Genomic DNA, 25,305 nt, shown 5'->3' with positions numbered 1-25,305 from the left:
TGATAATTTGCAGAAATAAACTATTATTTACCTATGTTCACTTTATTTTTTCATTTTTGGATAAAGATACGTTAAACACATATCCATATCAACCCTTATATAGTGTGTGATTCTATTTCCCACACTTTATATTGGAAATATAGTTATACGTTTATTTTCATGTATAAACTATCACCTGCTGGAGGGCAGAAAACAATCTTTTAAGTCATTATTGGTTTAATCTTCATTGCTGTTCTTCTAAAACTGATATATAGTTGTTGTGGCATTTCTGAAGAATGAGTAAAAGATTGAGAAAACCTCACCTCCATTCCCTTGAGTTCAGGGCAGTAACTGTCGACATTTAATTAACTCAATAAATACAGGTTTATAACCTCTACTATTCCACATTCTAAAATAAGCATGTTTAACTTTTATAATAGGAGCAATATCATTTATTTTTATTTTAAAACAATATATTAATTTTAAAATCTTATTGAATTTTTATAGATAACATTTCAGATATAACCTGTTTTACACTTTTTTTACAGTGAGTTCAGGAAGACTCCTATTCAGAATGAATGCTCATTATTTTTTGATCAGAATTCTATAGTCAGCTTCTTACTGAACGTTAATCCCTAAGAAGTAGTCCTCAGTGTTTCTTGGATGGATAAAAAGATTTAACAAGAATACTTCTGTTGTTTGTAAGGTAACATTATGTTGAAATTTATGCTCAAACTAATGCAATTTTCTTTTACTTTTAGTCAGCTCTTACCCTCATGGAGCTCTCACCCAACCATTACTGTGTTTTGGCCATTTTGCTAAACATTACATGAAAATGGGAAGGAGGTAAACTATTACCATTATACACTATTATGATGCCCTTTTTATCTAACTCAATTTAATCCATACCATAACCCTGTGAATCATGTCTCTGAATTAAGAAAATAATTGCTCAATATTAACTTAAAGAAATCTAATACTGAACCTAAATAATCTCAGATAGGTAGAAAGGTTTTAAATGTAACTTCCTCCATTTTCCTCTTAGAAGATCTTCAAGGCAAAGTAGTTTTGAAAGACCTACAATGGACTGTAGCAAGAGGGTGGGAGGGAGGGAGACGCAAGAGGGAAGAGATATGGGAACATATGTATATGTATAACTGATTCACTTTGTTATAAAGCAGAAACTAACACACCATTGTAAAGCAATTATACTCCAATAAAGATGTAAAAAAAAAAAAAAGAATGGTCTTTTGCAAGTCAAATCATCACACCTCCACTTAAAATCCTCCCACGACTCACGTAGCTGTTGGAGGATTGCACATGAAATCCCCTGCTATTTTTAGGTTACATTAGTTTCCATAATTTCTTCATCCCTAATAGCATCAATGAGCGCAAAAAACATCATTTAAAATTATTAATGATATTGATAGTATATAAGGAATTTAACCCATTTGCTGGCAGTTTTTAATGTGTGTGTGTGAGAGAGAGAGAGAGAGGAACTAACAGGTTGCAATTATTCTTATTCACACAATACACATCTAAAGAGAAAAGCACATCCATGGTTTTTTTGCCTCAATAAAAGTGATCCTTCTATAGAAAAGGATCTGAAAAGAACATCCAGCTCAATACTTTTACAGACAGGAACGTTAAAAATTAAATAAGTGACTTGTTTGTGTCTTATGCACTGTGATAGAGACACTAGATGGGGATTTATATGTAACTCCTGATTCTCATGCCAACACTGCCCATGTCACTGTTTTGTCTTGTTATATTTTTAACTGTGCACTTGCTTCCTCTTCAACCATCATCTAAACCTATTTTATTTGCATACAGATATTACACCAAACTTATGCCTACCTAAATCCTAACCTCATCTTTCAACACTTTTTTCTTTCTGTGTCAGTTGTTCCACATTAAACTACTTTTCTTTCTCCTTACTTCTTAATTTTTTATATTTCTATGTTTTATCAATGCTCATGTATTTCTCATCCCTCAAGACCCAGATTAAGTACCATCTTTCTATAAAACATTACTCTTTGAATTCTCTTGGCAGGGTTGTTTCTTTGTGATCACATAACCCCTCAGACTTCCTTCTGCAAGTAGAAAGATTATGAGCTATATGTGCAGTGCTTAAAAGAACTGATTCTGGAACCAAACAGCCTACGTACAACTTCTTGATCTGCAACTTAATCAAATGTTACACTTGGATATTGAAATAAAAACAGGGATAACAATGGAAACTATTTCATTAAGTCATAGAAAAAGAGTAAGAAAAATCTTTGATGATTTTTTTATCCTCATATTTTCCTCAAATTGGCTTGAAATTAGTTTCTTCCAAGTTTCTCTATGTTAATATATTCAAGGAACTTTATAACATAATTCTTATGTTTGCATATCATAGACAGTAAAACTCCTGATGTGCAACAGAAATCTAATAAGTGTTTACTGTATGAGTGAATAAATAAACTGAGCATCTGTAATCACATAACAAATGTTCTAGCCAACAGTGGGTTCTTTAGAATACCATATTCAGAAATACAATGTTTTGACATTCATAGTACAAAAGATACTTGGATTTGATAGATATTTATATTTGGATAATAATACCCAAACAAATAAGACAGATGTATATTAACACCAGAGTTGAGTGGAGTAGCTGGAAAAAAAGATTTTGCAATTGCTATCTAAAATCAGTTATCCTCAAAGCAATTTATTTTGTTCTATCATTATCATTTATATCACAGTTTTCCTGTACTTGGCATAGCAGAATAACCAAAATTTACACGTGTTATGTTCTTGTATGTGTTCTAAATGTTCCTTTCACTGACAGTTTAATTACTGTCACTTAAGTAAGCAAAAGAAAACAAAACAAAAACAAACAACTTTGTAAGAGGGAAAAGATATTGCAGCTAATTAAATTTGTAGCTAAGCACAAAGGAAGAAAAGCAACCTTCTAACTGAAGTTTAGACAATTTTCCAAGCTAAAAAATGATTTATGGATAAACATAATTGTGACAAACTGTTTAACTAATAGCATTTGCATTCTCTTGGTTGTAACAGAAATATATAGTATAATTGCATTAAGAATGAACTAAAAATTCTTATCTATATTTTTATTTTCCTAGATTATTTATGAAATAACATTCCAAAATAATGAGCCAATTTTGAATGTAAAATTTTATTTTAATGCAGGAGAAGAAAGACATATGATCAATTTTCTAAAAAAAAAAAAAGGACTGGGAGGGCATTATGCTAGGTGGAATAAGTCAGACGTAGAAAGACAAATACTGTATGATATCTCTTACATATGGAATCTAAAAAATACAACAAACTACTGAATATAACAAAACAGAGACTCTCAGATATAGAGAACAAACTAGTGGTTACCAGTGGGGAGTGGGGGAGGGGATACAGAGGGGTGAACGAGTGGGAGGTACAAACTATTGAGTGTAAGATAAGCTAAAGGGATGTAGCATACAGCATGAGAACACAGCCAATATTTTGTAATAACTGTAATTGGAGTGTAATCTTTAAAAATTGTATAAATTTTTTTTTTAAATTTAAAAAGTACAATGTCATTTGTCATTACTGATACATGTTTATATATAGCAATGATGACCCTTTCCTCCAACTAACTCTAATAACAAGATTAAATAATTATTTTTTAATTTATTAAATCATAGCAACAGGCCTAAAGCAATAATTTTCAATGTGTGGTCTCTTTAGCAGAAGTATTATTTTCACTTGGGAACTTGTTAGAACTGTAAATTCTCAAGCCCTACCAGAGAACCATTAAATCAGACACTCTAGAGTTGGGTCCCAACAATCAGTATTTAACAAGTCCTTCAGGTGGTTCTGATACATACGAAAGAAATATTCTCAAATAAAAAGATGCATATTGATACCAGAATTAAATGGAGGAGAGTAGATACATGGTAATAACCCGAGTATAATGGGGGACACTAAACCACTGTTTTAGACATCTAAAGTGCTTAGAGATAATCAATTTTGCCTATGGCACATAAAAAATCAAGGGCAGGAATGGTTAGATCTCTTCTATACTGATTTAAGTTAATCAACATTTTGGAAATAGCTTTTTATGTGGCAACATCTTTATTTCTTCAGTATGTCAAAAGTTGCAATGCCTGAGAACAATCTAACTTTACTATTAAAACAACTGCTTCATGAGACTAGTTTAACACTTAACTTTGTAAACATTTGGACAAGGGTGTGGCAAGCCCAAATTGACTGCCTCTTTCAAATTCTAAATTGTGTTTCCAGGAAGACAGTGGGTGAAAACCCTGACACTTATTTATGTGATTTCTTATTCAACTGCATGTTCAATTTCAAATTTATTAATTTATTCAACAAATGTTTATTGAGCATTTAATTTATCCAGGCACTAAGTTAGAGGAAGATCTCTCCTGATGCTTCATAAACAGATGATATCAGCTTTAAAAAGGAAATTCTGAGAGCTACGGAGAGGCCCACTTCTTGAATTTCTTTGATCCATGTGGACTATCAGCAGGTAGTTTCTAAAAGAGTACTGGTTACCGTCACTTTTAAAATATAGAGCTACTGTTGGTGTGTGTGTATGTGTGTATATATATATATATATATATATATATATATATATAAGAGAGAGAGATAGAGAGAGAGATGTGGGGGAGTGAGAGCTCTGAAGTTTGCTTTTGGCATCAGTCATTATATGAAGCAGAGTGATACTTCAGTTGCTTCTTACTGATAATCCCTCCATATTTGCATGTTCATATTTGATGTGGAAATTCAAAGTTTGCTTCAATAGTTAAATAAAGTTCTACTTTCTAATCCAGTGACACTTTTTGAAAAGATTCCTTGTGGTAGGCAATGAACTGAGTACATGACAAAATCTCTAATAACTTCTCAACCCACAGAAATATTAGATACACTTAAATGTAATAAATAATTAAGTCATGTTGACACCAAAGAAGGATTTATAATTCAGAAATAAATATATTACCAAAAGAAGGCCACAAATATAGATACATTGATGTGAGTTGGTGCCACTACATAGTTCACACATTGTAAGTGGTTTAAAACTTGGCACCAAAATAAAGCCAAAGCCAGAAATACATTATCCAGATATGAAATGGAGTTGAAATGGTGCCACTGTCCAGTTTTATGGTTGAAATTACCAATGGTGGAGAACTAGGGTTGAAATAAACCAAATCTAGAACAAAATAAAACAATGTTTGTCAACCCCTATGTTAGGAAACCAAGCCGAGATAGCTACGTAAGGACTGATAGGGAGTTCTATCCTACAGGACCTAGGCAGACGTATTGATACCTTGAGACTGGTAAATTGAAAAAGAATCACTACTTAAATTAAAGGAAAAAATATAAGAAAGAAATAACAAGTGTAACAGTGTGTGTGCTCCATATTGTTCATTTTGAAAAAAGTAACTATAATATTAGAAAGATCTGATTTTGTTTTTGTTTTTTTGTTTGATTTTTTTAGAAAGATCTTATTTTTTATACTCAGAACTTTGGTTTATGTGAGAAACATCATTAATCAGTAAATATTTCAAACTTATTTTAATCTGTAACGTCTCTGCACTTTGCTTCTCTGGAGGTGATTTTATTCCTAGCTAAATTCTACACTGTAGTATTCTCATCATATTACATTTATATTTTGCAGTTTTATAATCACCTTTGTTATTCAGATATATTTATGTGTACAGTGCTAGAGTCTATATTGGATATTCAAGTTTATCTATGGGAGTTTGGTGTTTAAGAGGAATGTTGAGGTCCTGGGCCTTATCCCTGGTACCAACAGACCACTGCATTTTAAAGAAGCTTTCAAGTGTTGATTGTCTGATGTATATGAAGGGATGATGAGACCCCAGGACATCACACGAGTGGGCATACTACTGAGAAAGAGAGTTTTGATAGTATTTGCAAAATCGTCTCTTCTACCTTTCTTGATGATGCCTTTACCATAGATTATGAAAAGTGTATTGTTATAAATTTTTAGAGCATTATTTATTTATTTATTTTTGCGGTACGCGGGCCTCTCACTGTTGTGGCCTCTCCCGTTGCGGAATACAGGCTCCGGACGTGCAGGCTCAGCGGTCATGGCTCACGGGCCTAGCCACTCTGCAGCACGTGGGATCTTCCCAGACCAGGGCACGAACCCATGTCCCCTGCAGCGGCAGGTGGACTCTCAACCAGTGTGCCACCAGGGAAGCCCCTGTAGACTTTTTAATGATGGCCATTCTGACCGCTGTGAGGTGGTACCTCATTGTAGTTTTGATTTGCATTTCTGTAATAATTAGCAATGATGAGCATTTTTTCATGTGCCTACTGGCTATCTGTAAGTCTTCTTTGGAGAAATATCTATTTAGGTCTTCTGCCCATTTTCGACAGGGTTGTTTGTTTGCCTGTTTTTGTTGTTGTTGTTGTTGTTGTTGCTGTTGTTATTGAGTTGTATGAGCTGTTTGTATATTTTGAAAATTAAGCCCTTAACAGTCACATCATTTGCAAATATTTTCTCCCAGTCCATAGGCTGTCTTTTTGTTTTGTTTATGGTTTCCTTTGCTGTGCAAAATCTAAGTTTGATTAGGTTCCATTTGTTTATCACTGCTTTTATTTCTATTGCCTTGAGAGACTGACCTAAGAAAACACTGGTTCAATTTATGCCAGAGAATGTTTTGCCTATGTTCTCTTCTAGGAGTTTTATGGTGTCATGTCTTATATTTAAGTCTTTAAGCCATTTTGAGTTTATTTTTGTGTATGGTGTGAGGCTGTGATGTTGGAGGGGATGTGGAGTAAAGAGAACCCTCCTGTACCGTTGGTGGGAATGTAAATTGTTGCAGCCACTATGGAGAACAGTATGGAGGTTCCTCAAAAAACTAAAAATAGAGTTTCCATATGATCTAGCAATTCCACTTTTGGACATATATCCAGACAAAACTATAATTCAAAAAGATACATGCACCCCTATGTTCATAGCAGCACTATTTATAATAGTCAAGACATGGAAACAACCTAAATGTCCATCAACAGATGAATGTATAAAGAAGATGTGATATACATATACACACAATGGAATATTACTCAGCCATAAAAAGACTGAAATAATGCCATTTGCAGCAACATGGATGAACCTAGAGATGATCATACTAAGTGAAGTTAAGTCAGAAAGAGAAAGACAAATACTATATGATACCACTTATATGTGGAATCTAAAATACGCCACAAATGAACTTATCTATGAAACAGAAACAGACTCAAAGATATAGACAGCAGACTTGTGGTTGCCAAGGGGGATGGGGGAGGGAAGGATTGGGAGTTTGGGATTAGCAGATTCAAGCTATTATATATAGGATGGATAAAAAACAAGGTTTTACTGTATAGCACAGGAAACTACATTCAATATTTTGTGATAAACCATAATGGAAAAGAATGTGAAAAAGGATATACATATGTATAACTGAATCACTTTGTTGTATAGCAGAAATTAACACAACATTGTACATCAACTAAACTTCAACAAAATTTAAAAAAAACAAACAAACTACTCTTTAGGGGAAAAAAACGTCAGTTGAAATTCCCCAAAAGGAGCTAAATAATGGCAACATTTTCAAATATTACTCTAGTAGTATTTTTTTTTTTTTTTTCGGTACGCAGGCCTCTCCCTGTTGTGGCCTCCCGCTATTGTGGCCTCTCGCGTTGCGGAGCACAGGCTCCGGACGCGCAGGCTCAGCGGCCGTGGCCCACGGGTCCACGGGCCCAGCCGCTCCGCGGCATGTGGGATCTTCCCAGACCGGGGCACGAACCCGGGTCCCCTGCATCGGCAGGCGAACTCTCAATCACTGCGCCACCAGGGAAGCCCCACTAGTAGTATTTTTATTCATCTATTAGTGGGGTGGAGTGGTAGGCAGAATTAAAATTATCTAACTCAGCTCTGTCAGTAAGTTGGTAATTTTAATAATCACCTAGCCTTCTTTAAAACCTTGTATCTATGAGCAGCCCATAAGGTTACAATGGGAAAAGGCAATGTTAAGTTATGCAAATGATTTAACAAAAGATACATGAATGTCAGGGAAGTTAGGATTACAATCAAGCTTAGTAGATAAATGTTTAGATTCATCCTTTTCATCAATAAATTAAAACTATATAAAAAATTGAAACAATCTGTTTATTAAGATGTAAAATCAATTGGTTATTTTGAAACTACCAGTTGTATTTAGTCAGTAATAATGAATGAAAGTAAACACCAATATTAGACTGAATATTAGAGAACATAAAACACAAGTAATAGTGGAAAACACAAGTAATAGTGGCTCTTCCTGTTTTCCCCTTTAACTCTCAGTGGTCTTGGCCTCTTTATGATGTCACCTCTCAACATCACTAATTTGAACTCATAGTGCTTAAGTCCTGGCAAATCATAGGTGGGGGAAATGTCTGTACCAAGACTGTAAGTCCTCTTGTCAAATTTTATGTTTTAAAATAACTGAAATGCTCTAGTTAACTTTACATTTATTCTCTTTAATGTAAAGAGATGTTTGTTATATTATTATTATGTCACCGACAAACAAGAGAGTGTGTGTTTAACAGACACTTATGTTCTCAAGCAATATCATAAGTTGTTCTGATCCAAGACTTAACTATTTCATTCACTTGGGTAAAATATATACATGGCTATGGATAATTCTTTTTCCATGTGATTCTTCATTTTTTTTATCATATTGTATTTTGGATCATATAGAATGAAAGAATTCATGATTGACATTCAGATAACTATCATCTCCTTAGAGGCCATTTGGAAATTTATAAGAACATTTTTTTTGTCACAGTGACTAAGGAGTGCTGCTGAACTTTAGAGAGCATGGGTCAAGGGTGTTAAACCTTTGGTAGTAAGTGGGGCAGCCCAACACAAAGAAGAACAACTAAACACTAATTGTATCCCCTTGAGAAATACTGAGTATGCAAAAGTACTTTGCAATGAAAAGCAGACTATGCAGACATGGGAAGTTTGATGATAATAGTGTCCATATTCTTAATTTATCTTGTGTTAAAGTGAGGTAGGAAAATAAAACCTTTCAATTATGTATACCATTTTCCTGTGAAGACATGGAACAAAGGCAAAGGCATGTAACTCTGGAAATATAAAGGAAAGTGTAACTGGGTTTTCTTTGGACATTACTGTTAAAGAAAAGATAAAACACAAATCTTGAAAATAAAACAGGCTTCCCTGTGCCTACCTCATTATAATACAATCACTACTTTAAAGGACAATCTTTAGTAAAATGTTTGACTGTATTTGTCCTGATTACTTTAGATGTTGAGTGACTTGCTCACTATTACACAGTAATCTCTGCTTGGGAATACACCATGTCAGAATAACATCATATTGTACTTACTTTAAAATGTTTAAGCACAATAAAATATTGATTTCATTACTACTATCATGAGGATTGTGTAGCTTTCAAATAACTTCACCATAATGGTTAAAAACCTATTTTTGGTTTTATGACTATTTCTTTATGTTGTTTTCTACTGTAATCCCCAAACTCTTGTGCTATTGCAGAATAAAAGTGCAGTTGAATTCACAATCAAATGGCCTCATTGTTAGCCAATGAAGCCCACATAAAAATCCTTAATTATCATATTTCCTTAGGCTCAAGTGGCAACTTCCCATTCTCTTAACAGAGAATTTGAGATGAGAAAATAATTTTCTGCTTGTCTTTCCTCTGAACTCTTCCAACAATGATAGGAACTTAATATTAGACTTACATTTCTGTGCCATGACTACCAACTTTGTACCTGATAAAGAAAATTCTCCTCTTTGAGCTCAGTACACCCCCTGCCCAATTAATCTTCTTTAATACCTTTGTTCATCCAAATCGCAACAACCCAACTCAAGAGTTTCACCTCTTCTTGCCTTTGTCTTCAATTCAAGTAGTGTCAGTCAACTCAATCCTTCCATTATTAATACTGAATAGGTCTAAGACATCTGAGGGAAGTGCAAGAGGTTTGCCCGAAGATTTGGCATCAGATAGGTATCTAAAAATCTGAACTTTAAAAACTTCCAGCATTAGCTTCCAGATCTCATATCCACTGTACATTTTATCTTTCTCTCCCCTGTGCTGCATTAATAAGTCCTCTCTTACTATCTTGGCCTAGGGTTTCACCTTGATATAAAACAGGGTTTACTAACCTCGGCACTATTGACATTTTAGGGGGGATAACTCTTTATTGGAGTTGAGGACAGGGTGGGGGGCAGGAAGGAATGGGGGTCCTGTGCATTATAAGATGTTTAGTAGCATTTGTGGTTCCCTACGTACTAGATGTCAGTATCAGCAAGTATGTGTGCACACATGCGTACGCACACACACACACATGCACACAACTGTGACAATCAAAAATATCTCAGACGTTGCACAATATCCCCTGGGGGAGGAGATTCAAAATACACTCAGGTTGAGAAACACTGCTCTAGAAAATGTTAGAAAAAGACAGGAAATCTCAGGATACTACACATAGAGCCATCCCTCAGCAAGAAAATACCCATGTGGCTCTTGACCTTTGCCTTTACATCGAGACCCCTCTAGCAATACAACAATGACTCAGGCCCCAGTCCGTCCCTGGAAAACTTTCTGCTAAGTCCTTTGTGGCCTTATTTACTGTGCATCTGACACAGAATCCCAAAATCCAGAGCCGGTTGTCAGGATATATTGGGATATATATGAAATAGAATACTGCTCAGCCATAAAAAAGAATAAAATTGTGCCATTTGCAACAACATAGATGGACTTGAAGAGTATTATGTTAAGTGAAATAAGTCACACAGAGAAAGATAAACACTGTATGATATCACTTACATATAGAATCTAAAAAATAAAACAAACTAGTGAATATAGCAAAAAAGAAACAGACTCACAGATATAGAGAACAAACTTGTGATTACCAGTGCTACAAGGATATATTGTACAACACAGGGAATATAGCCAATATTTTATAATACCTATAAATGGAGCATAACCTTTAAAACTGTGAATTACTATATTGTACACGTGTAACATTACAATGTAATGTACATTACTGTAATCTGTAATATTACATTCCACAAGGCTGACAATGTGTATCTTCTTTACATTAAAAAGCTGACGGACACTGAGACTGATTTTGGAATGTTTAGATATGTGGACCTGAAGTGAAGGCGGATTTGTGGCTTCTGTGTTCCATTTAATCTTAGTTAAGATGAAGTATTAGTTATTGTGTGTGTGTGTGTGTATGTGTGTGTGTGTGTGTGTGTGTGTGTGTGTGTGTATTCCAAGACCTTAATTAAAAAACTAGGCATATCACAAAATAACAACCGTTTGACTTAATTGTTGTGTTTCTTCTTCTTTTTAGAGTAAGTAATTAAATTAGACCATCTTCACACTTTTGAGGGACATTTTAAAAAGGATAGAAGTAAATTTATATTCACATAAAAATAGTTTTCAAATAAAAACCAATAAAACATACACTGAGAGATCGTATTTTTTTCATAAGAAACTTCAAGAATTGAATCTGAATGCATCCTGGTCTAGAAAATTTCTTGACTGTCCCAGAGAGGCAAGGGGAGAGATGCTCTCACCAGCAGAACTAGACTTAGGGGAAAGAATGGAAAAATTCTCTCCAGTCCTAAAAGATTAAATTGATTTAACTGCTTATGACATACGTAAATTTATATAGAGAGTGAGAACTATGGTATTTGGATCATTGCTATTTTAGGGGTCCTATAAATTCTTCTCAGTAAAAATAAAACTAAATGTATTGAATTGTCACTAACTCTAACCTAACCAACCTTAAGAAACATAAGAATTTTCAACCACACCATTAAGTTACATTTTGCCAGTTGCCAGTCAGTCCATTCTGCCTCTCCCCCACAAATGGCTGCTAAGTTACCATGGAAAATCTTGCCTATTCTTGAAATTAACACAAATTAAATCATAACATATATGCTTTTGGGTTTCTGGATTTTTTTCTTTCAGTATAATATATTTTTTTGGATTCATCCATGTTTCCATGTTGCATACATCAGTAATATGTTCCTTTACATGGCTGAGTAGTATTCCATTACATGAATATACCATACTTAGTTTATCCATTCTCCTGTTGATCACTTTAGTTTTGGATTATTATGGGTTACTTTAGTTTTGGGTTATTATGAATAAAGTTGCTATAAACATTTTTCCCAAGTTTTTTGGAGATTTCTCTTGGGTAACCTACTAGTGGAAATGCTGAACCATACACAGAACATGTGTATGTTTAACTTTATTTTTAAAAAATCAAGGGACTTGCCTGATGGTCCAGTGGTTAAAACTTCACCTTCCAATGCAGGGGGTGCGGGTTCGATCCCTGGTCAGGGAGCTAAGATCCCACATGTCTTGCGGCCAAAAAACCAAGGCATAAAACAGAAGTAATGTTGTAACAAATTCAATAAAGACTTTAAAAATGGTCCATATCAAAAAAAAAGTAAAGAAAAAATTAAAAAAAAAATCAAGTGGTATTCCAAAGTGGTTGTACCATTTGTACATCCACCACTGATGCTGAACATGTCAGATGCTCTATATTGTAGCTGATGACTGGTGTCATTAATCCTTAACTTTAGCTATTCTAGTGGGTTTAAAGGGTTCTTTTACTTCTAATCAGATATATATGTGTGTGTGTGTGTGTATATGTGTGTGTGTGTGTATATATATATTTCTTCCCTTTCATCTTTAATTTCCCTGAGGAATTTGTTTTTCTTTAGTTCTCTTATACAGGTCTCACATATATTTCAATAAAATTATTTTAAAATAATTTTTGTTATTACAAATTATACTATTATATTGTTTTCTTAAATTTATATGCCCAACTTTTCTAGTTATAGAAATATAATTAGTTGATATAATTAGACCTTGTATCATATGATCTTATTATGTTCAAAAAATATCTCTAAATTATTTTTTAGGTGTCATTAGATATTCTACTTACTAAACAATGCCCTCTGTGAATAAAGTCCAATTTTACTTCTTCCTTTCCATTTTAATGCTTTTATTGCCTTATGGAACAATACAGCATCTGGATTACAATGCTGAAGGAAGTGAGCATCCATGCCTTGTTTATAGTTTATAGAGGAAAGACAGTCAATATTCCACCATTAATTAATTTGATTTTAATAATAACTATTGTCAGGACTCATTTTATCTATTGGAGGAAGATGCCTTCTATTCCTAGTTTTATCAGAGTTTTGCTTTTTTGGTTTTTTTTTTTTGCAATATGCGGGCCTCTCACTGTTGTGGCCTCCCCCGCCGCGGAGCACAGGCTCTGGACGCGCAGGCTCAGCGGCCATGGCTCACGGGACCAGCCGCTCCGCGGCATGTGGGATCCTCCCGGACCGGGGCACGAACCCGCGTCCCCTCCATCGGCAGGCAGACACTCAACCACTGTGCCACCAGGGAAGCACCCAGAGTTTTTAATTATGAATGAATGTTACTCTTTTTCAAAATTACTTCTGCATATCTTGAGATAATCAGATGAATTTCTTATATGTTATTTGGAGTGATTACAACGATTAATTCATATTAAACTAACTAGGTTACATTGCAGAGAGTAAACCTCAATGATCATGATATGTTAGCCTTTTTATAGATTGTTCAGCAAGAATAATTAATAAATTGTTAAGGAATTTTTGCATCTATGTTAATGCATGGTATTAGTCTATAATATACATTTCTGGTAATGTCCTTGAGACATTTTGGTGACAGGGTTACTTATATTGATCTCAAAAATGAGTTTAAATATCTTCCTGCTTCCTCTTGTTTCTGAAAAACTTGTGTAGAGTTGTTAGTATTTTCCCTTAAGTTTTTAATTTGATTTATCAATAAAACTCCATGGGCCTGTGCCTTCTTTTCTGGGAAGGTTTTTGATAGTGAATTAAATTTATTTAATAATTATAGGGCTCTTCACATTTTTGTTGTTTCATCTTGTGTCAGTATTGGTAAATAAACTGAGTTTTACAAGGAGCTCATCTATTTCACTTGAGTTGCTCAGTTTATTACAATAAAATTGTTACTGATATTCCTCATTATCCTTTAAAATCTATATAATTACAAAGGCTTCATCTCTCCAGATATTGGTAATTTGTGTGTTCTGTTTTTCTTCATCAGTTTTTCTAAAAGTTAATAAATTTTTTTGCGATACGCGGGCCTTTCACCGCCGCAGCCTCTCCCGCTGCGGAGCACAGGCTCCGGACGCGCAGGCCCAGCAGCCATGGCCCACGGGCCCAGCTGCTCTGCGGCATGCGGGATCCTCCCAGACCAGGGCACGAACCCGCGTCCCCTGCATCAGCAGGCGGACTCTCAACCACTGCACCACCAGGGAATCCTAAAAGTTAATAAATGTTAATAATCTTTTCAAAAACAAATTTTGGATTTTTATATTTGCACTAATTTGGTTTTTTAAAATTTTTATTTTATATTGGAGTATAGCTGATTTACAACATTGTGTTAATTTCAGGTGTACAGCAAAGTGATTCAGTTATACATATACATATATCTATTCTTTTTCAAATTCTTATCCCATTTAGGTTATTACAGAATATTGAGCATGGTTCCCTGTGCTACACAGTAGGTCCTTCTTGGTTATCTACTTTTAAATATAGTAGTGTGTATATGTCAATTCCAAACTCCCAATTTATCCATATGTCTCACCTTTCCTTTCTGGTAACCATAAGTTTGTTTACTATGTCTGTGTGTCTGTTTCTGTTTTGTAAATAAGTTCATTTTTTTCATTTTTTTTTTAGATTCCACATATAAGTGATATCATATGATATGTGTCTTTTTCTGTCTGATTTACTTCACTTAGTATGATAATCTCCAGGTCCATCCATGTTCCTGCAAATGGCATAATTTTATTCTCTTTAATGGCTGAGTAATATTCCACTGCATATGTGTACCACATCTTCTTATCCATTAATCTGTCAATAGACATTTAGGTTGCTTCCATGTCTTGCCTATTATAAACAGTGCTGCAATGAACACTAGGGTGCATGTATCCTTTTGAACCATGCTTTTCTCCAGATATATGCCCAGGAGTGGGACTCTGGATCATATGGTAGCTCTATTTTTAGTTTTTTCAGGAACCTCCATACTGTTCTCCATAGTGGCTATACCAATTTATATTCCCACTAACATGGTAGGAGGGTTCCCTTTTCTCCACACTCTATCCAGCATTTATTGTTTGTAGACTTTTTGATGATGGCCATTCTGACTGGTGTGAGGTGATATCCCATTGTAGTTTTGATTTGCATTTCTCATTTCTCTACTAATTAGTGATGTTGAGCATATTTTCACGTCCCTCTTGGCCATCTGTATGTCTTCTTCAGAGAAATGTCTATTTAGGTCTTCTGTCCACTTTTTGATTGGGTTGTTTCTTTTTTTTTGATATTGAGCTGCATGTGCTGTTTGTAAATTTTGGAGATTAATCTCTTCTTGGTCACAATGTTTGCAAATATTTCTCCCATTCTGTGGGTTGTCTTTTCTTTTTGCTTATGGTTTGCTTTACTGTGCAAAAGCTTTTGAGTTTAATTAGGTCACAATGTTTGCAAATATTTCTCCCATTCTGTGGGTTGTCTTTTCTTTTTGATTATGGTTTGCTTTACTGTGCAAAAGCTTTTGAGTTTAATTAGGTCCCATTTGATTCTTTTTATTTCCATTACTCTAGGAGATGCACTGAAAAAGATATTGCTACCATTTATGTCAAAGAGTGTTTTGCCTATGTTTTCCTTTAAGAGTTTTATAGTATCCAGTCTTACATTTAGGTTTGTAGTCCATTTTGAGTTTGTTCTTGTGTATGGTGTTAGAGAATGTTTTAACTTCATTATTTTACATGTAGCTGTCTAGTTTTCCCAGTACCATTTATTGAAGAGACTGTCTTTTCTCCACTGTATAGTCATGCCCTCCTTTGTCATAGAGTAATTGACCATAGGTGCGTGGGTTTATTTCTGGGCTTTCTATTCTGTTCCATTGATCTGTATTTCTGTTTTTGTGCCAGTACTGTATTGTTTTGATTACCATAGGTTAGTAGTATAGTCTGAAGTCAGGGAGCCTGATTCCTACAGCTATGTTTTTCTTTCTCAAGATTGATTTTGGGACTTCCCTGGCAGTCCAGTGGTTAAGAAAATAATGCACACTTCCAATGCAGGGGGCATGGGTTTGATCCCTGGTGGCGGAACTAAGACCCCACATGCTGTGTGGCGTGGCCAAAAAAAAAAAAAAAAAGATTGACTTGGCTATTCAGGGTCTTTTGTGTCTCCATACAAATTAAAAAATTTTTTGTTCTAGTTCTGTGAAAAATGCCCCTGGTAATTTGATAGGGATTGCAATAAATCTTCAGATTGCCTTGAGCAATATAGTTATTTTGACAATATTGATTATTCCAGTCCAAGAACGTGGAACATCTTTCCATCTGTTTGTGTCATCTTCAGTTTCTTTCAGCAGCAGCTTATAGTTTTCAGAGTGTAGGTCTTTGGCCTCCTTATGTAGGTTTATTCCTAGATATTTTATTCTTTTGATGCTATGGTAAATGGGATTGTTTCTTTAATTTCTCTTTCTGATATTTCATTGTTAGTGTATAGATATGCAACAGATTTCTGTGTATTAATTTTATATCCTGCTACTTTAGCAAATTCATTGATGAGCTCTAGTAGTTTACTGGTAGCATCTTTAGGATTTTCTATGTTTAGTACCATGTCATCTGCAAAGAGAGAGAGTTTTACTTCTTTTCCAATTTGGATTCCTTTTATTTCTTTTTTTCCCCTCTGATTGCTGTGGCTATGACTTCCAAATCTATGTTGAGTAAAAATGGTAAGAGTGGACATCCTTGTCCTGTTCCTGATCTTAGAGTAAATGCTTTCAGCTTTTCACTATTGAGTATGATGTTAGCTGTATGTTTGTAATATATAGCCTTTATTATATTGAGGTGTGTTCCCTCATTGCCCACTTTCTGGAAAGTTTTTATCATAAATTGGTGTTGAATTTTGTCAAAAGCTTTTTCTGCATCTATTGAGATGATCATATGGTTTTTATTCTTCAATTTGTTAATGTAGTGTTATCACACTGATTGACTTGAGGATACTGAAAAATCCTTGCATCCCTGGGATAAATCCCACTTGGTAGTGGTGTATGATCCTTTTAATGCATTGTTGGATTCTGTTTGCTAGTATTTTGTTGAGGATTTTTGCATCTATGTTCATCAGTGTATGGCCTGTAATTTTCTTTTCTTTTTTTTGTGGTATCTTTGTCTGGTTTTGGTATCAGGGCAATGGTGGCTTCACAGAATGAGTTTGAGAGTGCTCCTCCCTCTGCAGTTTTTTGGAAGAGTTGAGAAGGATAGGTTTTAGCTCTTCTCTATATATTTGATAGACTTGCCTGTGAAGCCATCTGGTCCTGTACTTTGTTGAATTTCAATACTTATGATCAGTCTATTCATATTTTCTATTTATTCCTAGTTTAGTCTTGGGAGATTGTACCTTTCTAAGAATGTGTCCATTTCTTCTAGGTCTTCCATTTTATTGGAATATAGTGGCTGTAGTAATCTCTTATGATACTTTGTATTTCTGTGCTGTCAGTTGTAACTTCCTATTTTTCATTTCTAGATTTATTGACTTGACCCCTCTTTCTTTTTTTCTTAATGAGCTTCACTAAAGATTTATCAATTTTGTTTATCTTCTCAAAGAACCAGCTTTTAGTTTCATTGATCTTTTCTATTTTCTTCATCTCTATTTCATTTATTTCTGCTCTGATCTTTATGATTTCTTTCCTTCTGCTCATTTTGGGTTCTGTTTGTTCTTCTTTCTCTAGTTGCTTTAGGTGTAAGGTTAGATTGTTTGAGATTTTCCTTGTTTCCTGAGGTAAGATTGTATTGCTATCAACTTCCCTCTTAGAACTTCTTTTGCTGTGTCCCATAGGTTTTGGGTCATTGCGCTATCATTGTCATTTGTCTCTAGGTATTTTTTTTTATTTCCTCTTTCATTTCTTCAATGATCCACATTGTTTAGCCTCCACATATCTGTGTTTTTTACAGTTTTTTTTTTTTTTTTCTTGTTAGTTGACTTCTAATCTCATAGCCTTGTCGTTGGAAAAGATGCTTGATATGTTTTCAATTTTCTTAAATTTACTGAGGCTCACTTTGGGGCCCAGCATGAGATCAATCCCAGAGAATGTTCCACAGGCATTTGAAAAGAATGTGTATTCTGCTGCTTTTGGATGGAATGCTCTAAAAATATCAATTAAGTGCATCTGGTCTAATGTGTCACTTAAAGCCTGTGTTGCCTTATTGATTTTCTGTCTGGGTGATCTTTCCACTGATAAAAGTGGGGTTATATTTGCTCTAATTTTGTTTTCCCTTTCACTGATTTTTCTTGCTTAAGCTTTATTATTTTCTCCCTTTAACTTTATTATGATATTTTCCTAATTTTAAAGCAGAAATTTACAACATTGATTTTAAACTTTTTTCTAATAAAATCCATTAAAGCTATAAAGTTCTCTCTATGTACTGTCTGCAGTATTCCACAATTTTTGTTATAAATTATTGTCCATTTGCTTCTTTTTCATAAGTGTGAATTGTAAATTGACCGCTGGTTATTTAGAAGGAGATGTTTATGTTTCAAATGTTTATGTACTTTCAATATACTGTTGACCCATGAATAACATGGGCTGTAGGGGAGCCAATTCCCACAAAGTCAAAAATCCACACAGAACTTAATAGTTGGCCCTCCAAATCTGTGGTATTACATTCAGGAATTCAACCAACCACAGATCTTGTAGTATGGTAGTATTACTGAAAAATATCCACATATAAGTGGACCCATGAAGTTCAAACCCTTGTTGTTCAAGGGTCAACTGTAATTTTGTTATTGATTTTTAATTGAATTGCTTTATGATCAAAGAATATTCCTCAGAGCTTACACAGAAATTAATGGACCATGCCTATGTACCACTTTTTAAATCTCAAATTTAATAATATTGTTTCATGACACAGTTCCTCTTTCAGAGCATTTAGAAAAGAGAAGTTCATAATCATGGTTGAAAATCAAAATTTCTTAAGCAGTATATAAATGTAGATTGGCTAGGTTTAAACCTAGAGATATAGTAGGGTGAGTAATTTTAATACACGCCCTCAGTTAAGAAATCACTAGACCAGGTAACTTAGTCAACACATCCTGAATTTTATTCAATTAATTCATTCAAAATTTTGTAGAGTGGCAAAAATGTGCCAGGTTTTTTACTGGGAACAAAAATTTTAATGAAGGTACCAAGATATTTTTGTACTGCACTTTATTCTTAATATTTATATAATGTTAAAATAAGGAAATCACTCTATGAGCATGTGTGTTTTTATGTGTGTGTGTATGCGTGTGTGTGTAAGCCCCAAACTCACTCATGATCAACAATGACATTATTTCTGTAATATAATGGGATGATGTATAATAATATTTCTTTAACAGATCTTAATATGTGCCTCCATTACAAATAAATAAGAATTAGATATAAAACTCCCCTTTGTGAGAATAAACATGCTCATATAGTACTAAGACAAATGGAAATTTGTAAATAGAAACTACTTTGCAACATAGTTTTATTTCTCATATTTTCCTAGAGAAGAAAAAAAGTCAAAATCCATATCAATGCTTGTGATATACACTGACACACACACACACACACACACACACACACATGCACACATTCACAGACAGACATGCATGCCATTGAGTGATTTGGATTTGGTTAAATTCTGAGATTATTTTGAGGATCTGATCTCACCTAGGCATAGTGTTTTTAAGATGATGTCTTATAATTCTTACAATGTCTTATAGTTCAATTTTAAGAGAATTTGGAGCATAAGGTGGGGAAAAATTCAATCATGGTGTCATTAAAAAGCCCATAAATGTCCATATTTCAGATACGCATTTTGGTGACTTTCTTTTTTTTTTTTTTTTAAATTTCATTTATTTATTTATTTTTGGCTTGCTGGGTCTTCTTTTCTGTGCATGGGCTTTCTCCAGTTGCAGTGAGCAACTGCAGGGGGCCACTCTTCATCGCGGTGCGCAGGCCTCTCACTGTCGCGGCTTCTCTTGTTGCGGAGCACAAGCTCCAGACACGCAGGCTCAGTAGTTGTGGCTCACGGGCCTAGTCGCTCCGCGGCATGTGGGATCTTCCCAGACCAGGCTCGAACCCGTGTCCCCTGCATTGGCAGGCAGACTGTCAACCACTGCGCCACCAGGGAAGTCCTGGTGATTTTTTTTTAAAAATGTTTTTATCCATCTTGTTTTAGTTATGTTGAAGTTTGTGTTAAAAACACATATTTGGTCATTTCTATTTTTCGTAATCTTACATAATAATAGAGATCTAAGAATGTAAAATATTTCTCTAGTTGGTCATGGCAAGTGTTTATGTACAGTAATGATCGTTAAATAGAGTGATTTTGTATAAATTAATTAAAACTTTCCCCTCTTATTTTAATAGCCAAAAAATAAACTTCGGGACATGTGATAATTACATCCCAGGTAAGAAAGTTCAATTTTTTAAAACAGGTATGATTAATTTTAGGGATAAGTAATAAACAACAGCTGTCATGGAGTATTACTAAAAATCAGCTTTTAATTTTCCTAAGCACCTTTCTCATGGGCTCAGTGAATACCTTCTAAAGATATTTTGTCTTACTATCCACAGAAGATTAAGTGAATATGTTCAGCAACATAAAGGTGGACATATTTACAGGTTAGAATTCAAACAGTTAGATAATCTTACAGTTGAAAGGCAGTGTAAAAAAATGGATAAATAACTTCTTACCTGTGTCAGGAACGTCTTCTGCTACATTGCTGATATTCTATATCGGACATATAATTGGCAAAAAAATTCATTACTTGACAAGGCCAGTCAATCTGATGGTGAAGGACTTCTTATATCAAGTAATCAATTTTCTCTCATATATTAAACTTAAATACATCTTTCATTCTGCATATTTTCTCATTGATCCTGATTCTATCTTTAGGAGACTCACAGGACAAGTCTATTTTCTCTTATATACAGCATTTTTGTACATACTTAAATAGATGAGGATATCTCTCTCACAGGTCTTATTGGTAACCTAAATATTTTTAACCATTTATATTATAGTTTCTATGTAACTCGACTCTCACAATCACAATTCTGTAGGTACTCTTTATTTATCGATTTTCTTCATTAGTATGCCACCGATGACAATGCGGTTCTGGAGTGTATGACATTTACTCTTGTAGCTTAGAATATGGTTACTAACTAAGGGGATCTTAAGTGTTAGCCTTTACATTCAGTCATATATTTACTGAATATTTTAAATAGGAACTGTGCTAAGTACTTTGGGAGTTACAAAAGTAGCTACCATAATTTCTGTTCTCAGTAGAATTGTATTCTAGCCAAAAGAGTATAAAGGAAAAATCTAGATTGGAAGAGATAGAAAGATTAAAAGGAAACAGTAAAACTGTTTTTTTTCCATTTATATTACAGACTATATTAGTTTCACAATGACTATATAATTAACTACAAAACTAGTTAAGGGCTTCCCTGGTGGCGCAGTGGTTGAGAGTCCGCCTGCTGATGCAGGGGACGCGGGTTCATGCCCCGGTCTGGGAAGATTCCACGTGCCGCGGAGCGGCTGGGCCCGTAAGCCATGGCCGCTGAGCCTGCGCGTCCGGAGCCTATGCTCCGCAACGGGAGAGGCCACAACAGTGAGAGGCCCGCGTACAGCCAAAAAAAAAAAAAAAAAAAAAAAACTAGTTAAACTTTTAAAAAATCAAATTTTATTTTCTCATATTAATAGTACAGAATTTCAAACATTACCAAATACATGAAGCCATAATTTGAATCATTTATTTATTAATTTACATATGATTACTTACTGCCATTTTATTTATTTATTTTTTATTTTTTCTAAACCAAACCAAATTTATTTATGAATTATTAACCTCTTGACAGTACTTGGGCAATGGGAAAGAATGGGCAAGAGAAACTTACTGCCATTTTAGGTCTGATAAAATTCTATTTATTCTGAAGTGTATGCTTAATGTTTTCTTATTTTAGTCAGTGAATTAAGTAAAAAATCATGGAATCAGCAACATTTTGCCCTGGTATTTCCCAAACCACCACGGCCAGGAACAAGAAGGAGATCAAAACCTTCCCAACTACAAGACAAAACAGTTCCTGTGAGTTTTGAAAAGATCACATACTTTTACTGGTAATAATCTTGTGAAATCATGTATAGCTATTTATGTTACAGATCATCATTGACCAATGGGATTTCTGTGATGATGGAAGTATTTTATATCTTTGCATTCCAATTCCAATATGGCTACTGAACACTTGAAATGAGGCTACTGCAACTGAGCAGTTGAATTTTACATTCAATTTGATTCAGTTCACACATGTGGCCTTTAAATGTCATATTATACAGCACAGTTGAAGGTAATTCAATTCTACTACTTGGAGAAAGTAGATATATTTAATTTGCATTTCAGTATATAAAAATTACTCCCTTATTTCATATTAAATATTTGCTCAGCAATCCCACATTATAGAAAATATGTATCCAAGAAGCACAGAAATCTGGAGATCCTAAGGCTACAGTTAGTATGAATATTCAGAAAATATTCCCCAGTTGGAGAAACACCCTCATGAGAATCATGGAGTTACATTATAAACTAAGGAAGTTTCAATGCTTTCTCATTTCCTATAATATAGAATTCCAGATTTTGAGTATTAGAAGATTAATATTTCCCAATGTTTCTGGAATCATCAAGGAATATGAAAATGTTCCAAGAAAAGTTTTCACAAAATAACATATCATGAACTCTTGTTTATTTTAGGGAATATATTTAATCAGTAGTAACCTAGGTTTCTTCTGTTTTCTCATCCTTTTTTCATTTTCCTTTCTTTATTAAATTTATTTTTACAGCCATTAACATTCTTTCCAAAATTTGCTATTTTTGCAATTAAGCTTTTAAAAATATTTGATTAGGAGTTGAAAACAGAATGTACCATTCTGCTCAAACTAATGTCCACTGAATGTTATAGTTATCATTACTGCAGTTTCCTATCTGATACTCAAATTATATCTTGTCAGGCAGAGGAGTATTAGGCTTTTACTTTTAACCACAGGTAGCATTCTAAATTCCAGAGACTCTGAATATGACAATAGAGACCAGGATATGCCTGAACATGAAACTCTTAGATATTAGAGAATAATTAGTTTCTGAGTTAGCACAGAAATGGAAGGTGGGGAAGACATTCCAAGAAATCTCAAGAACACAGAGTAAAAAAACAAAAAACAAAAACAAAACCTAAATCTCTCATGATTGTGAAGAGAGGTTCTGATTTGTCATTAGTCAGTGAAGTTCTGTGAGAATTTTAACATAAAATCTTGAGGGAATTATGAAGATCCTCTAAATTAAAATTAGGCCTTAAATGAGGCATGCTGTCCTTTAATACAAAAAAGGAACAAAGTTGAAAAAGCATAATAAACTATGCAATCTACCATTTACCCACTATTTATCAAAATCTAAAATCTTTTCATGGTTCAAGTTAAATGTATTCAATATCTGGTAATAAAGGCTGTGTAACTCACACACAAGTTGTTCATTATTATTCTAACCAATATTTCAGAGATATGATGAAGACAAATTAAGGGGAGCCCATAAACCACCATTATGGATGCACCGTTCTTTAATGAGAATTTCTGAGAGACCATCTGTTTATTTAGCTGCTAGGAGGCAGCCTCTACAGAAACCAGCTCGACACTCCAGGGAGGATGCTAAAGATGCAGCAAAACCTTTATCTCCATCAATAATTAAGAAAAGTAAGGAAGACAAGAAGGACAAATCAGATGCAGAAGCAGAGTCCACAGTTTCAGAGGAAAAACTTAGGAAAGGTTCAGAGAAAGAACTAGGAGCTAAAGAAGAGAAAGCAGATGCAAAGAAAGATGTCAAAATAGAGAAAAAAGGTTCAGAGAAGGGCAAGGAGTCAGTTACAGAATCTGAAGATGAAAAAGCAGGTGCAATAAAAGGTTCTGAAAAATACAAGATAGGTTCAAAGAAGGACAACGACTCAGCTACAGAATCAGAAGGTGAAAAAGGAGATGCAAAGCAAGACTCTAAAAAAAATAAGAAAGGGTCAAAGAAGGGCAAGGAGTCTGATACAGAAACAGAAGGTGAAAAGGGAGATGCAAAGAAAGATTCAAAGAAAGATAAGAAAGGTTCAAAGAAGGGCAGGGAGTCTGATACAGAAACAGAAGGTGAAAAGGGAGATGCAAAGAAAGATTCAAAGAAAGATAAGAAAGGTTCAAAGAAGGGCAGGGAGTCTGATACAGAAACAGAAGGTGAAAAGGGAGATGCAAAGAAAGATTCAAAGAAAGATAAGAAAGGTTCAAAGAAGGGCAGGGAGTCTGATACAGAAACAGAAGGTGAAAAGGGAGATGCAAAGAAAGATTCAAAGAAAGATAAGAAAGGTTCAAAGAAGGGCAGGGAGTCTGATACAGAAACAGAAGGTGAAAAGGGAGATGCAAAGAAAGATTCAAAGAAAGATAAGAAAGGTTCAAAGAAGGGCAGGGAGTCTGATACAGAAACAGAAGGTGAAAAGGGAGATGCAAAGAAAGATTCAAAGAAAGATAAGAAAGGTTCAAAGAAGGGCAGGGAGTCTGCTACAGAATTAGAAGGTGAAAAAGGAGATGCAAAGAAAGATTCCAAAAAAGATAAGAAAGGTTCAAAGAAGGGCAAGGAGTCCATTACAGAACCAGAAGGTGAAAAGAAAGATGGAAAGAAGGATAAGAAAGGGAGCAAGGATTCAAAGAAACCTGGCGAGAAAGGAGATGAATCAAAGGACAAGAAAGATTCAAAGAAGAAGGAGAGTAAAAAAGATAAGAAAGATGAAAAGCCTGGTGAGGCAGATAGTGAGTCAAAAGATGCTGCCAAGAAAGAAAAGAAAGATGCCAAGAAGGATGCGAAGAAAGATGCCAAGAAGGGCAAGTAGGCCTTGGATGGTAATTCAAAAGAGTATTTGATGGAACAATTTTAGTAGTCTGAAACTGAATACATGAAAAGGGGGATTCAAAGAATTAATGGAATAAGTTTTTAAATGGGGGAAAGAAGAACACAAAGATGGGCTCAGAAAACCTTCATGAAAAATATAAGAAAGACGTTAAAAGGACTTGGAGGATACTTATGCTAAATTTGGGGATATGAAGAATTCAATGAAAGATCCCTAGAAAGATTCATAAAGAATA

The 25,305-nt window shown here is 34.5% G+C and overlaps 1 protein-coding gene across 1 annotated transcript; it reads left to right on the top strand.

Moving 5' to 3' along the window:
- Window positions 1–10,252: 10,252 nt before the first annotated feature.
- CYLC2 (cylicin 2) lies at window positions 10,253–25,052 on the top strand (the record flags this gene model as incomplete). The annotated part of the gene is made up of 4 exons (XM_082656875.1): window positions 10,253–10,326; window positions 20,517–20,557; window positions 22,113–22,234; window positions 23,691–25,052. 4 exons carry the CDS (start codon window positions 10,253–10,255, stop codon window positions 25,050–25,052), a joined length of 1,599 nt encoding a protein of 532 aa, XP_082513001.1.
- Window positions 25,053–25,305: the final 253 nt, after the last annotated feature.

The sequence above is a fragment of the Grampus griseus genome (genome assembly GCF_964374135.1).
Source record: "Grampus griseus genome assembly, chromosome: 6".
In the NCBI taxonomy this organism is placed as follows: Eukaryota; Metazoa; Chordata; class Mammalia; order Artiodactyla; family Delphinidae; genus Grampus; species Grampus griseus.
The sequence above is the reverse complement of the archived record's forward strand: the minus strand, read 5'-3'. Positions and strand labels throughout refer to the sequence as shown.